Source organism: Paroedura picta, chromosome 3 (genome assembly GCF_049243985.1).
Source record: "Paroedura picta isolate Pp20150507F chromosome 3, Ppicta_v3.0, whole genome shotgun sequence".
NCBI classification, from domain to species: Eukaryota; Metazoa; Chordata; class Lepidosauria; order Squamata; family Gekkonidae; genus Paroedura; species Paroedura picta.
In genome coordinates, this window is record NC_135371.1 from 2,728,470 (window position 1) to 2,741,532 (window position 13,063).

Sequence of the window (13,063 nt, forward strand, 5' to 3'; positions counted from 1 at the left end):
TTATTAAAACATGCGCTGGATCATGGAGAAAGCTAGGGAGTTCCAGAAAAACGTCTACTTCTGCTTCATTGACTATGCTAAAGCCTTTGATTGTGTGGAGCACAACAAATTGTGGCAAGTTCTTAAAGAGATGGGAATACCAGAGCATCTTATCTGTCTCTTGAGAAACCTCTATGCAGGTCAAGAAGCAACAGTGAGAACTGAGTATGGAATCACCGATTGGGTCAGAATTGAGAAAGGCGTTCGGCAAGGCTGCATACTGTCGCCTTGCCCATTTAACTTGTATGCGGAGCACATCATGAGAAAGGGGGAGTTAGAGGAGTCACAAATTGGGATCAAGATTGCAGGGAGAAATATCAACAACCTCATATATGCAAATGATACCACTCTAATGGCAAAAAGCGAAGAGGAACTAAAGAGCCTCTTGATGCGGGTGAAGGAGGAGAGTGAAAAGTTGGCTTGAAATTCAACATCAAGAAAACTAAGATCATGGCCAGACACCCCTATAACCAGAGGCACAGAAGCCAAACTTTTCCCTGATTCCTGACCCCTCGGAAAATTGTTTCCAGAGCTCTGCTAACCCAGAAGGGGGAAGCTCCTTTGATTCAGCAAGCTGAACTGCTCTGCCTAGGTTTATCCACCTTTTCGTTTTGGAGCAACCTTCAATTCTTCTCATGGAAGAATTCCTCTCGGGAGATATTAATATTTCAACTAATGGAAGGAACTGCCTTCCGTGGATTTCTTCAGTCCCCTTTGAGAGGAAGCACATTTATTGGACTCTGAGTGCTGTGTGTGATGGGAAGAAGATTTTCTCTCTACCCACCACAATCACTGGAGGTCCCAACTGGATGCAGGCAGAATAAGTCCTTACCACAAGAAACGGTATCATGGGCATGATCCTGTTCCTGCTGCCCTTGCTCCAGGGAAGCGCCATCTGCATCAGAGAATGTGGCTTCTGCCTTCACAGAGGGTGCCCACACCTGAAACAGCAGCAAGGGGGACGGGTAAGAGAGGGAATGGAAGAGACCAAACAATCGGTCCCACTCCCTCCCAGTCTGGACACCCTTCCATCGGCAGCCCTGTTGACTTATCTGGAGAAATAGGAATCTCTTTAGTAGAAGAGGCTGCTGAAGGAGACAGTTAAATCTCCTATCTGCATGATTAAGACTTAGACAATAGTCTGGCTGAGAAACTTTAGAATAAGGCAAAATATTGCTCTTTAAGTGGAGATACCTGGAAAAAAAAACCCTCACCTGGTCCACCTGCCTCCTCTCCTCTGCCTGGCTCAGGAGGAAGCCTTCGGCCAGGGCCACCGCCTGGGAGCTGCTCTCCGGCCCGCATCCTCTCACCCAGCCCTGCATCTCCTGGGGCAGGAGGGCCAGGAACTGCTCCAGGATCACCAGGTCCAGCATCTGCTGCTTGGTGTGCCTCTCTGGCTCCAGCCAGCGGCTGCAGAGTCCGTGGAGCCGGCTGCAAACCTCTCGGGGCCCCTCGGCCTCCTGGTAGCGGAACTGCCGGAAGCGTTGGACATTTGAGATCTCCATGACCTGACGACCGATCTCTGGCACAGACCTTCCCCAGAAGTCACCACCGCTCCCTGCTTGGGCGGGACGGCTTGCCTGCTTGCCAGTCTGAGGTCCTTCTGGGTCCTGCTCTTCCATCCGCTTCTCCATCTGCTGGGCCTGCTCTGGCAGCGAAACGATGCCTGTACTCACTTGGCTGTGAAGCGCGGCTCCTTGGCGAGGGGGAGGAAACCCAACGAGGAGGGCCCTGAAGGGAGAGAACCAAAGTGCTCTGAGCGGTTTATGGACCTGCCTTAACATCCCTCCCAGCGCCAAGCTGGACATGCCTCGGACACCAGCCGGCCGCCCCGGCCCCGCCCTGGGAAGGCCCCTCGGTCGGAGGATGGGCCAGTGGCCGGCTGCAGGGCTCCCACGCTCTGCCTGCCTTCCCCAACCCCCAGAGGGCCCGAGGGGAGGGCCAAGGGCTCAGCATCCGCTGGCGACAGGCTTGGGCTGCGAGGCAACGATGCTCTGCCCACAACACAACAGAGGCCCCAAACGGCGCCCAAGAGATTGGCCACCCTCCGGGGGGGGGGGGACGGGGCTGAGGTTCTCCCAGAAGCAGCACCCACCTCCGGCAGGGAGCCGCCCCGGATCCCCAGGAGAACCTGGCCGCCGGGGAGCTCGGGAGGGCGGCAGGACTCTCTGGCCAGGTTCCCTCCCGGGGCTCCCGCCATCCCCCAAGGTGTCCAAGCATGGCGCCCCCGGGAGTTGGCAGCCGCGGAAGCCCCACCCCCACCCCCACCCCCACCCCAGCCTCCCCGGGATCCGGCTCGGGCCGCGGACCCTTGAGAGCAGCGGCGGGTCAACCGCGGCCCTCCAGCGTCCCCTGGACTCGTGGGATGCGCATTCGCTGGCAGGGCCTCATGGGAATTGTAGTCCGTGGAGGGCTGGAGGACCGCAGGTGGCCCCGCCCTGCTCTCGAGCCCTTCCCCCCTCCCGCGCAGCCTCTCTAGCAAACGCCTCGCTGCCCTTAACCCTCTCGGTGCTGCAGACCAATGGACAGCTGCTCTCCTGGCAGAGCCTCCGCCCGCCCCGGAGTCTGTCCGCGGGGGATCCGGAGAGGGAGGCCGGGGCTGGGACCCCGCCCCTTGTTCGCCCCCCCCCCCCGGTCCCTGTGCCCCCGTCGGGGACTGAGCAGCGTGGCCCGCAGCGCGGCGGGAGGGGTCCCAGCGGCCCAGTTCTGCTCCCAGAGGCCGAAGAAGCCGGACACAGAGGCCGCTTGTGAAGGAAAAACAGCAACATCTTGCCTGCCTTCAAGGGAAGCCCCCAAAGGTGGAGAGCCCGGGAAAGCCAGCAGGGAGCTCCCCCCCAACTCCTCAGGCCGCCCGGTGACTATGAGAATCACAGAACCCTCGAGTGGGAAGGGGCCCTGCAGGCCATCTAGCCCAACCCCCTGCTCAACGCAGGACCAGCCCACACTATTGAATGTCTCCGGCTATGACCCCCCCCCACTATATAGTGCTTCTACGCTTAAACCCATGACTGCGAGTCCTCTCCTGCCAACGGGAACCGCTCCCGGCCCTCTTTCGTGAGCTCTGACCCTTCCCTCACCCAGTTGTGTTTTCTTTGAATTCATAATAAAAGATTTAACGCAGGGTTAAGCAACTGCCTGGAGGAGAAGAAAGTGCTGTTCCTTGACCAACACGAGGGGTGCATTTGAGGGCTTCAAACATGGCTGAAGCTCCATCCAGAGACTGAACATTATAAACATTTCCTTCGATTAGGGGACAATTCTGGTGTCAATTCAAGCTTTTTACAAGAGTTTCTAGGATGCTCCTTCTATATAGAGTCTGTGGTTGTCTTTAGATGTGAAGTCAAAGAAAAGCTCTTTTGCTTAAGAGGTTACATGGCTCATCCTTGAATGTAAATGCAGGTGGGTTCTGAAGCAGAATAACATAACTGGAGTCCAGGGACACCTTACGACCAACCATATTTTATTCAAGGTATGATTGTACATGCGTACGTCTTCAGCTACATGCATGGAAAAGCTTTGACATTTGTAATTTTAAAGGGGGCACAGGACTCAAACTGGACTCAAGCTTTCTCCTGTATGTGCGTCCTTAGATGTAGTCGAAGGTAGCCATGTCGACTGAATCTCTTTCCGCACTCAGAGCATTGAAAAGGTTTCTCCCCCGTGTGGGTTCTTTGATGCCGTTGAAGGTCACTAGTGTGACTAAATCCCTTTCCGCACTCTGAGCATTGAAAAGGTTTCTCCCCTGTGTGGGTTCTTTGATGCCGTTTAAGATGGGCACTCCTAATGAATCTTTTTCCACACTCGGAGCATGCAAAAGGCTTCTCCCCTGTGTGGCTTCTTTGGTGTTGTTGAAGATTGCCATTCTGAGTAAATGTCTTTCCACACTCTGAGCATTCAAAGGACTTCTTCCCTGTATGAGTTCTCTGATGCTGTTGAAGAGTGCCACTTCGACTGAATCTCTTTCCACAATCCATGCATTCAAAAGGCTTCTTCCCTGTGTGAGTTCTCTGATGTTGTTTAAGAGTACCACTCTGACTGAATCTCTTTCCACAATCTAAGCATTCAAAAGGTCTTTCCCCTGTGTGGGTTCTCTGATGGTGTTGAAGATTGCCACTCCGATTGAATCTCTTTCCACACTCTGAGCATTCAAAAGGCTTCTCCCCCGTGTGGGTTCTCTGATGCCGTTGAAGATGGCCACTCCGACTGAATCTCTTTCCACAATCTGAGCACTCAAATGGTCTCTCCCCAGTGTGGATTCTTTGATGTAGCTGAAGAGTGCCATTCCAACTGAATCTCTTTCCACAATCTGAGCATTCAAAGGGCTTCTCCCCTGTGTGGGTTCTTTTATGCTGTTGAAGAGTACCACTCCGACTGAATTTCTTTCCACAATCTGAGCATTCATAAGGTTTTTCCCCTGTGTGGGTTCGTTGATGCAGTAGAAGAATGCCACTCTGACTGAATCTTTTTCCACACTCAAAGCATTCAAAAGGTCTCTCCCCTGTGTGGGTTCTTTGATGCAGGTGAAGTTGGCTACTCTGACTGAATCTTTTCCCACACTCAAGGCATTCAAAAGGTTTCTCCCCTGTGTGGGTTCTTTGATGCAGGTGAAGTTGGCTACTCTGACTGAATCTCTTCCCACAATCCGAGCATTCAAAAGGCCTCACTCCTGTGTGGGTTCTCTGATGACTTTTAAGATCGCAACAGAACCTGAATCTTTTCCCACACTCTGAACATTCAAACCGCTTCTCTACTAGGTGCACAAGGAGCTGTGATCTGTATCTGGAATGCTTTCCATGCAGAATGGATGTACTAGCCTTCATGATTCTGTGCTTTGCAAAAAGTACATGACGCTGTTTTCCACCTGTCTTCCCAGCCGTAAGGGTGCTTTTCTTTCTGTTAGGCCTGATTCGATTTCTTCTGTGTTCTTTCAAATCTTCATTCTTATCTCGGTCTGGAATAAAGAGAGAGATCCCATGAACACCTGGTGGGGGACAGGTAAGGTCCCAAGTGACTGCAGGAGGAAGGGCTGATGGTCTCCCCCAGTTGGCCTCATCTCAACCAAGCCCATTCCTCAGAATAGCTACTATTCAAGGGTTCCCCATTCCCTCAAGAGCCTCAAGCTTATCAGCATTTTGGGACCATTTCACCAAATTCAACCGAGTTAAGTACCCCCTGAAATACATCCTATTAAAAGTTTCCCTTAAGTCATGGCTATCTGAAAGCTTCATTTGCCTCTTCCATAGGTGTTACCAACTCTTCATATCTACTGAATGACCTAGATCTTTGGCCCACTGAACTATAGCTACTTTTTCCTTCTCCACTTCAGCATCTCACCCTAATAACATTTCATATCCCTTCGCGATCCGTTTGTCTTGTTTATCTATTATTTCCATCTCAAATCTGGATTCCTTTAATGTAAAGCCCACTGCTTTTTCACCGTCAAAACATTCCGAAATCTGATGATACTGAAACCATCCACCCAGTTTATCCTCCATTTCCTCTAAATTTTAATCATTTCAGTTGACCCAAGTATCTCCATATCTAATCCCCTGGTCCCCCATATTACTTTCTGGCCTTTTAACGATCTCTTTTGGTGAAAGCCAAAGAAGGGTGTCCCTCTCCAACCTAGCTTTATTCCATGTTTGAAGTAAGGCTCTTCTAAAAAAGAAACAAAAAGGATTATTGAATTCTTGCTACATGTTGAAATTGGTGAAATGCTGCCGAAATAAGATAAATGAAGGTTTCTTTTCCATAAGTGGTTAAATTTTTGAATAAAATATATGTAGTACGTAAGACGGGGAGGGGACTGTACTTCTGCCACTGCAATGGCGGGCTTTTTGGAGGCTTTCAGACGGAGGATGGGGGAGGCTGAGAATCCCGGAGTTTGACATTGGGTCTCCCCCTCCTTGGGTTCCCGGGTCCGGTATTAGACTGGGTCGGGGATGTTGGTTATTTTATGCCCTTTATGCTATCCCCAATCTTGACCGGAACCCATACTGGCGACAGAGGGCTTGAAGTGCTGGGGAAAAAGTAGTTTGTTTTGTTACCACCATAGGGATGTTGATTTTTGAGGATATTTAGTGGGAAGGGTTCTATTTTATGATGTTTTCATAGAATCATAGAGTTGGAAGGGGCCATACAGGCCATCTAGTCCAACCCCCTGCTCAACGCAGGATCAGCCCTAAGCATCCTAAAGCATCCAAGAAAAGTGTGTATCCAACCTTTGCTTGAAGACTGCCAGTGAGGGGGAGCTCACCACCTCCTTAGGCAGCCTATTCCACTGCTGAACTACTCTGACTGTGAAAATTTTTTTCCTGATATCTAGCCTATATCGTTGTACTTGAAGTTTAAACGCATTACTTCGTGTCCTCTCCTCTGCAGCCAGCAGAAACAGCATCCTGCCCTCCTCCAAGTGACAACCTTTCAAATACTTAAAGAGGGCTATCATGTCCCCTCTCAACCTCCTTTTCTCCAGGCTGAACATTCCCAAGTCCCTCAACCTATCTTCATAGGGCTTGGTCCCTTGGCCCCAGATCATCTTCGTCGCTCTCCTCTGTACCCTTTCAATTTTATCTACATCCTTCTTGAAGTGAGGCCTCCAGAACTGCACACAGTACTCCAGGTGTGGTCTGATCAGTGCCGTATACAATGATGATATTGTATTTTATGATTATATTGTTTTTATGATTATATTGTATTTTATAAAATATTTTATTGTGAACTGGCACAAGTCAGCTTGCTGGGAGCAGCGGTATACAAATTCAATTATGAATGAATTCATGAATGAATTCATGAATGAGGTCTTTCAGAGATTTCCCAGTGGGTTGGGGATTGGAGATGGGGTGGGGATTAAGTCCTTCAGGAATCTAAGGCAGACAACTAATACGGTTTAAAATAAGGGGTTTTTTTTGGGGGGGTGTGGGGGGATCAGGCCTTTGCCACTTTGGTGGCCTGAAGAATGTCTCATGAATTTCTCAACAGTAAAAAGGCTGCAAAACCCTGATCTAACTGGAAGCATTGCATGTATGAGATGGAAGAGTTAGCTTTTCTTGCTTTTGTGTTACAGAGCAGTACAAATTGGGCTGCTTAGTGATGTCTTGCTTTTACAACCTTCGTGAAGCTTTATATGTCTTTTCAAAGGGGCTACTTTATTTCTGAGCACTCTCCTCATGAGCCCACGGGACTGGGAGCGGCTGAGGGAAAAAGAACAGTGACCCAAAGGGATCCCGGGTTGGGTTCTTGACAGGACCTTTTCCAGATCACTGGCAGAGCAGCTTTTAGTAATCCTATCCACAGGAAAGGGGGTGTTGCAAAGGTTGGCCACAGAGAAAGGAGGATCTGGTCCCATCCTGATGGTTTCTGAGGGCCTCTCATCCCCTGTACCTCAAGCCAGGACACCTTCTCTGCCTTGGGTGACGACCACAACACCTGTCTGAGTTGCCCCGGCAAGAGCAGCTGGAAAGGCCTCATTCAATCGTTTGATTCAGGCATCATCCCAATGGTTGCAATTCAGACCTCTGGCATTTGCATAAGACTCTTACCCAGTGAGATTACAGCCTCATAGTTCTCCAGCATGACTTCTCTGTAGAGAGTCTTTTGGTTCAGATCCAGCAGGGCCCATTCAGCTTTGGTGAAAGAGACGGCCACCTCCTCAAAGGAAAAGGGCCCCTGGAAGAAAAGGCAGATTCCCTCCTCAGAGATGACCCCAGGCAGAGACTGCACCCCGGAAGGGACTGGGCATACGGCTTGGGGGAGTCAAAGGGAGCTCCGTGCAGAGCGTCTCCCGGCTACAAACCTTGTAGAAACTGAAGGAGCAAAATCACCCCTGAGAAAGGAGGGGAGACCCAGACTGCCCCCCCCCCCATGAGCCCTACCTGGACTGGAGATGAAGCAGCCATGACCCCACTGCTGAAAAGGTGCCAGCCGGACAGCATCTCTCCAGTGCCTGTTGGTGGGAGAAAGGAGGAAGGAGATGTGTTTGTCCTGAATCCCTATTCCGTTTGCTTCTTTCTTCCCTGCTCCATAAACCCCCTTCCACCTTTTCGTTTTGGAGCAACCTTCAATTCTTCTCATGGAAGAATTCCTCTCGGGAGAAATTAATATTTCAACTAATGGAAGGAACTGCCTTCCATGGATTTCTTCAGTCCCCTTTGAGAGGAAGCACATTTATTGGACTCTGAGTGCTGTGTGTGATGGGAAGAAGACTTTCTCTCTACCCACCACAATCACTGGAGGTCCCAACTGGATGCAGGCAGAATAAGTCCTTACCACAAGAGACGGTATCATGGGCACGATTCTGAGCCCACTGCCCTTGCTCCAGGGAAGCGCCATCTGCATCAGAGAATGTGGCTTCTGCCTTCACAGAGGGTGCAAACACCTGAAACAGCAGCAAGAGGGACGGGTAAGAGAGGGAATGGAAGAGACCAAACAATCGGTCCCACTCCCTCCCAGTCTGGACACCCTTCCATCGGCAGCCCTGTTGACCTATCTGGAGAAATAAGAATCTCTTTAGTAGAAGAGGCTGCTGAAGGAGACAGTTAAATCTCCTAACTGCATGATTAAGATTTGGACAACAGACTGGCTGAGAAACTTTAGGATAAGGTCAAATATTGCTCTTTAAGTGGAGATATCTGGGGGAAAAAGCCCTCACCTGCTCTGCTTGCCTCTTCTCCTCCGCCTGGCTCAGGAGGAAGCCTTCGGCCAGGGCCACCGCCTGGGAGCTGCTCTCCGGCCCGCATCCTCTCACCCAGCCCTGCATCTCCTGGGGCAGGAGGGCCAGGAACTGCTCCAGGATCACCAGGTCCAGGATCTGCTGCTTGGTGTGCCTCTCTGGCTCCAGCCAGCGGTTGCAAAACCCATGGAGCTGGCTGCAAACCTCTCTGGGCTCATCAGCCTCACAGTAGCGGAACTGCCGGAAGCGTTGGACATTTGAGATCTCCATGACCTGACGACCGATCTCTGGCACAGACCTTCCCCAGAAGTCACCACCGCTCCCTGCTTGGGCGGGACGGCTTGCCTGCTTGCCAGTCTGAGGTCCTTCTGGGTCCTGCTCTTCCATCCGCTTCTCCATCTGCTGGGCCTGCTCTGGCAGCGAAACGATGCCTGTACTCACTTGGCTGTGAAGCCAGGCTTCTTTGCGAGGGGGAGGAAACCCAACGAGAATGGCCCTGAAGGGAGAAGAAGAAGAGTTGGTTCTTATATGCCGCTTTTCCCTACCCGAAGGAGGCTCAAAGCAGCTTCCATTCGCCTTCCCTTTCCTCTCCCCACCACAGACACCCTGTGAGGGAGGTGAGGCTGAGAGAGCCCTGAGATTACTGAAGAAGAGGAGTTGGTTCTTATATGCCACTTTCTCTACCCGAAGGAGGCTCAAAGCGGCTTACAGTCGCCTTCCCTTTCCTCTCCCCACAACAGACACCCTGTGAGGGAGGTGAGGCTGAGAGAGCCCTGATATCACTGCCCGGTCAGAACAGCTTTATCAGTGCTGTGGCGAGCCCAAGGTCACCCAGCTGGTTGCATGTGGGGGAGTGCAGAATTGAACCCGGCAGGAAGAGAACCAAAGTTCTCTGAGCGGTTTATAGACCTGCCTTAACATCACTCCCAGCGCCAAGCTGGACATGCCTCGGACACCAGCCGGCCGCCCCGGCCCCGCCCTGGGAAGGCCTCTCGGTTGGAGGTCGAGCCCAACCCGCCCCCCCTGCCTGCCTGCAAGGAAGCCTCCCCGGGATCCGGCTTGGGCTGCAGCTCCGGCGGCCCCTCTGGGACTCTTCCGCATTCAGCAACTCCGCCCCGGAACTGATTCTCTCCGCCCCTCCCCTCCCCAGCCCTGCTCGGCCTCTCTAGGAAGCGGCTCGCTGGCGTTAACCCTCTCGGTGCTGCAGACCCGCGTGAAGTGGCTCTCCCCATGCAGCGCTTCATCCCGGCTGCCCTCCGCCTCGCCCCGCAGGCCGCTCTAGGGGGGCTCCCGGGAGAGAGAAGCCCTGGGGGGGGCCTCCCTGAGTTCGGGGGAGGGGGGCAGTTCCCCCCCAGGCACGGGGTGGGGGTGTGTGTGGGGGGGGGGCTGAAGCTGCAGGGAGAATCCCTCCCCCTCTGAGACCCTCCCGTCTAGACGCGCGAGAGATCCCCGTTTGGGGGGTCGCAGAAATTCCTGGGAAGAGGCCGGGTGGGATCCCGGGGTGGGAGGGGAGGGCGACCCCCGGCTGCAGAGCTAGGCCTGCCTGGTGGCTCCCTTGGAGGCTGCTTGGTGGTTCTTTCCATGCCTCGCAGGGGCCACCAGGTGAGTCCCACCGTCACAGCCCTGGAGCCTCTCTCCGAAGTATTCCTTTGCCCGGGCGGCTGGCAGGAGAGGCGAGGCAGGCACCCCAGAGCACCCACCTGGTCCGACGCGCTCTTGGCCTTCGAGGCGCCCCTGGACTCAGACCTTGATCCGCTTCAGCCCAACACAGCGACCCTCCAGGAGCCCTCCTCCCCGGCCAGCCAGCTCCTCCGGAGGGCCTAGGACAACAGGGCCGAGGGGCCGAGGCCTTCCCCTGAGGCCGCCTCCTGGCTCTGGGATCCAGGGCTTTCATGATAGCCCCCAGTTGGCCCTTCAGGGGCAAGGAGGAAAAGTGGGTGCTCTCCTCCTCCTCCTCCTCTATTTCCGAGAAACAACACGGGTCAAGGCAGGCGTGCCTCCCCACAAGGCCTCGTGTGTGTCAGAATCAGGTCAACCGGCCGACTCCCTGTGAAATGCATCACGGAGACAGAAGAGGAGAGCCTGCCTGGACCACTGGCAGATCCAGTTCACGACTCTGTCGTATTCTCTTCCTGGAACGTCTACCCATTTTCCTTGTCTTTCGCACTGGCCCCTCAAAACTGCATTCACTGTGGGCTGTCCACACCTGGACTCCCCCTCTTCAACTGAAGGCAAACAACCATCACAACTCCATTGTACAACTCCACACCCAATAAGGAACCTCCTCTGCCATTCCCTTTCTAATCCCATCAAGACTCCCTGCTCCAAGCCCCCAGGGACAGGTTTTCTTGGACGAGAGAGCTGTGTCCTTGCACCTGACTGTCTCCTTCTTGTTAGGGGCTGCTGCTGCTGCTGCTTCTGGGAATCTTCCTTTCGATGCGCTGGATGGTAGCAGATGCTTTAATTTGCACATTATTCTATCAAAACCTGATCATCTCTTTATCCTCTATGTTTGCTCTAAATGGCGTTCCTGTTGCTAGGGATTATTTCTGATTTATTTTTCAATAAACCCCGTTTTTGTAAATGTCTAAGTTTGCCTCTAAGATTTCTTACTAACTAGATGCTCCCTCGGTATACTCTGGCAGAGATCTTGCTGTTACCGCCTTTCACATTATTAGTCTCCTAGAACTAGAATGGCTCATTAGGGAATTCATTAATTCAGGAGAAGGCTCTATTTTCAGTAAGACTACTGCCTCAAATCGTGGAGTCACCAAGGCTCAGAGGCACCCATAGACCTGTCCTCCCCCACCCACACACCTCCAGGAGTGGAGCAGGGGAGGGGGCTCTTGCCTTTTGCATGGAGGGCGCACCAGAGTGGAGAAAGGAAGGGCTAAGGGGTGGCCGGCCAGACGGAGTCCAAGCAAGAGGCAGCCCTCTGCCCATACAAATCAAATTAATGTTGGCCGTCTGTTCTCTGGAGCTTGCTTGGCGTAGATTCCCTACAGCCTTGAGCTCTACAGGTGGGAGAGGAGGATCGGGACCCCGAGAATGTGGCCCTGGAAGGCAAAGGTACCTGCTGCTTACAAAACTTATAGATCTCTGCTTACATGCTTGTCTTCGGACAAGAAATTGTTCGCTGCCATCTTGGATCTTTCCAATGCCTAAAATGGCTGCCGGAGCTGCAGCTGCTCCCCCTCTTGTGCTTGATCGGAGCGCAGCTAGCAAAGCAGAAGAGGAAGAGGCGAAACGGGAGGTGGGGTGGAAGGAAAGGGCGAGGGACTAGAGTCGGAGGGAAAAGAACTGTTAGAAAAGCAAGAGACTTCATGCTGCTCTCCTTGGGGCAGGAAGAACTCTGTCGAAGGACGGCATTCCCACCTGGGAGGCAGGAAGTTCAATGTAGTCCTGCCTCCCTCAAGGAGAGATGCTTGAAACCCACCGAGCTGTCCTCCTGACCTAGGAGAACGGGGTTGTGTACTGTAGGAATTTCCCCCTTATTCCTGTTGGGCTTTTTTTAATATTGATCTTCTTGTTCTAAGGGGGCAACTCCTTCCCTCTGTGTTCCTTCATTTTGCAAATCTTCAGAGAACTAAGAGAGATTTTCAATCTACGGTCACCTTAAGCTATTCCAGTTTTCCTGTGACTTGCTGTTGATCAAAGAGCCTCCTTTCTTTGCTTTGGAGTCTACATTATTAGAAGAGCCTCTTGTGGCGCAGAGTGGTAAGGCAGCCGTCTGAAAGCTTTGCCCATAAGGCTGGGAGTTCAATCCCAGCAGCCGGCTCAAGGTTGACTCAGCCTTCCATCCTTCCAAGGTCGGTAAAATGAGTACCCAGCTTGCTGGGGGGTAAACGGTAATGACTGGGGAAGGCACTGGCAAACCACCCCGTATTGAGTCTGCCATGAAAACGCTGGAGGGCGTCACCCCAAGGGTCAGACATGACTCGGTGCTTGCACAGGGGATACCTTTACCTTTACCTACATTATTAAGACCAGGGGTAGTCAAAACTGCGGCCCTCCAGATGTCCATGGACTACAATTCCCAGCATTTGCTGGCAGGGGCTCATGGGAATTGTAGTCCATGGACATCTGGAAGGACGCAGTTTGACTATCCCTGATTAAGGCATTCCTGTAACTGCTATATATGGCACACAAACACGATTTCCTCCTAGAAGTAGAAAAGAAACCAGCAGCACCTTACTTGTGCCCTCTAGCTATTACGAAGGTCTAAGGCTATGAAGGATTTTGTATTGAAAAGCCAATGCTTTAAACTTGTAAACAGATGGTAAGGGATTGTGTTGGTGCCTGGCTCTTGTGACCCTTTCTTGCAGGCCCAGGGAAATGCTTATTGCCTCATTG

The 13,063-nt window shown here is 52.4% G+C and overlaps 1 protein-coding gene across 11 annotated transcripts in view; it reads right to left on the reverse strand.

Annotated features, from left to right (window-relative positions):
• The window catches only part of LOC143833889 (uncharacterized), a 31,383-nt gene extending 20,101 nt beyond the window's left edge, over nucleotides 1-11,282 (reverse strand). For 3 of the 11 annotated variants that reach the window (XM_077330136.1, XM_077330135.1, XM_077330133.1), the window contains exons 1-3: nucleotides 2,135-2,289; nucleotides 1,254-1,770; nucleotides 872-980 (exon numbers count right to left, since the gene is read on the reverse strand). In XM_077330136.1, coding sequence (XP_077186251.1) covers nucleotides 872-980; nucleotides 1,254-1,770; nucleotides 2,135-2,259 — 751 coding nt within the window. In that variant the 5' untranslated portion in view covers nucleotides 2,260-2,289. Of the gene's footprint in view, nucleotides 1-871; nucleotides 981-1,253; nucleotides 1,771-2,134; nucleotides 2,290-2,348; nucleotides 2,464-3,116; nucleotides 3,138-8,689; nucleotides 9,207-9,623; nucleotides 9,837-10,410 lie in introns of those variants that run through there. The other 8 variants (XM_077330142.1, XM_077330132.1, XM_077330131.1 and 5 more) reach the window with 8 other exon arrangements.
• Nucleotides 11,283-13,063: the final 1,781 nt, after the last annotated feature.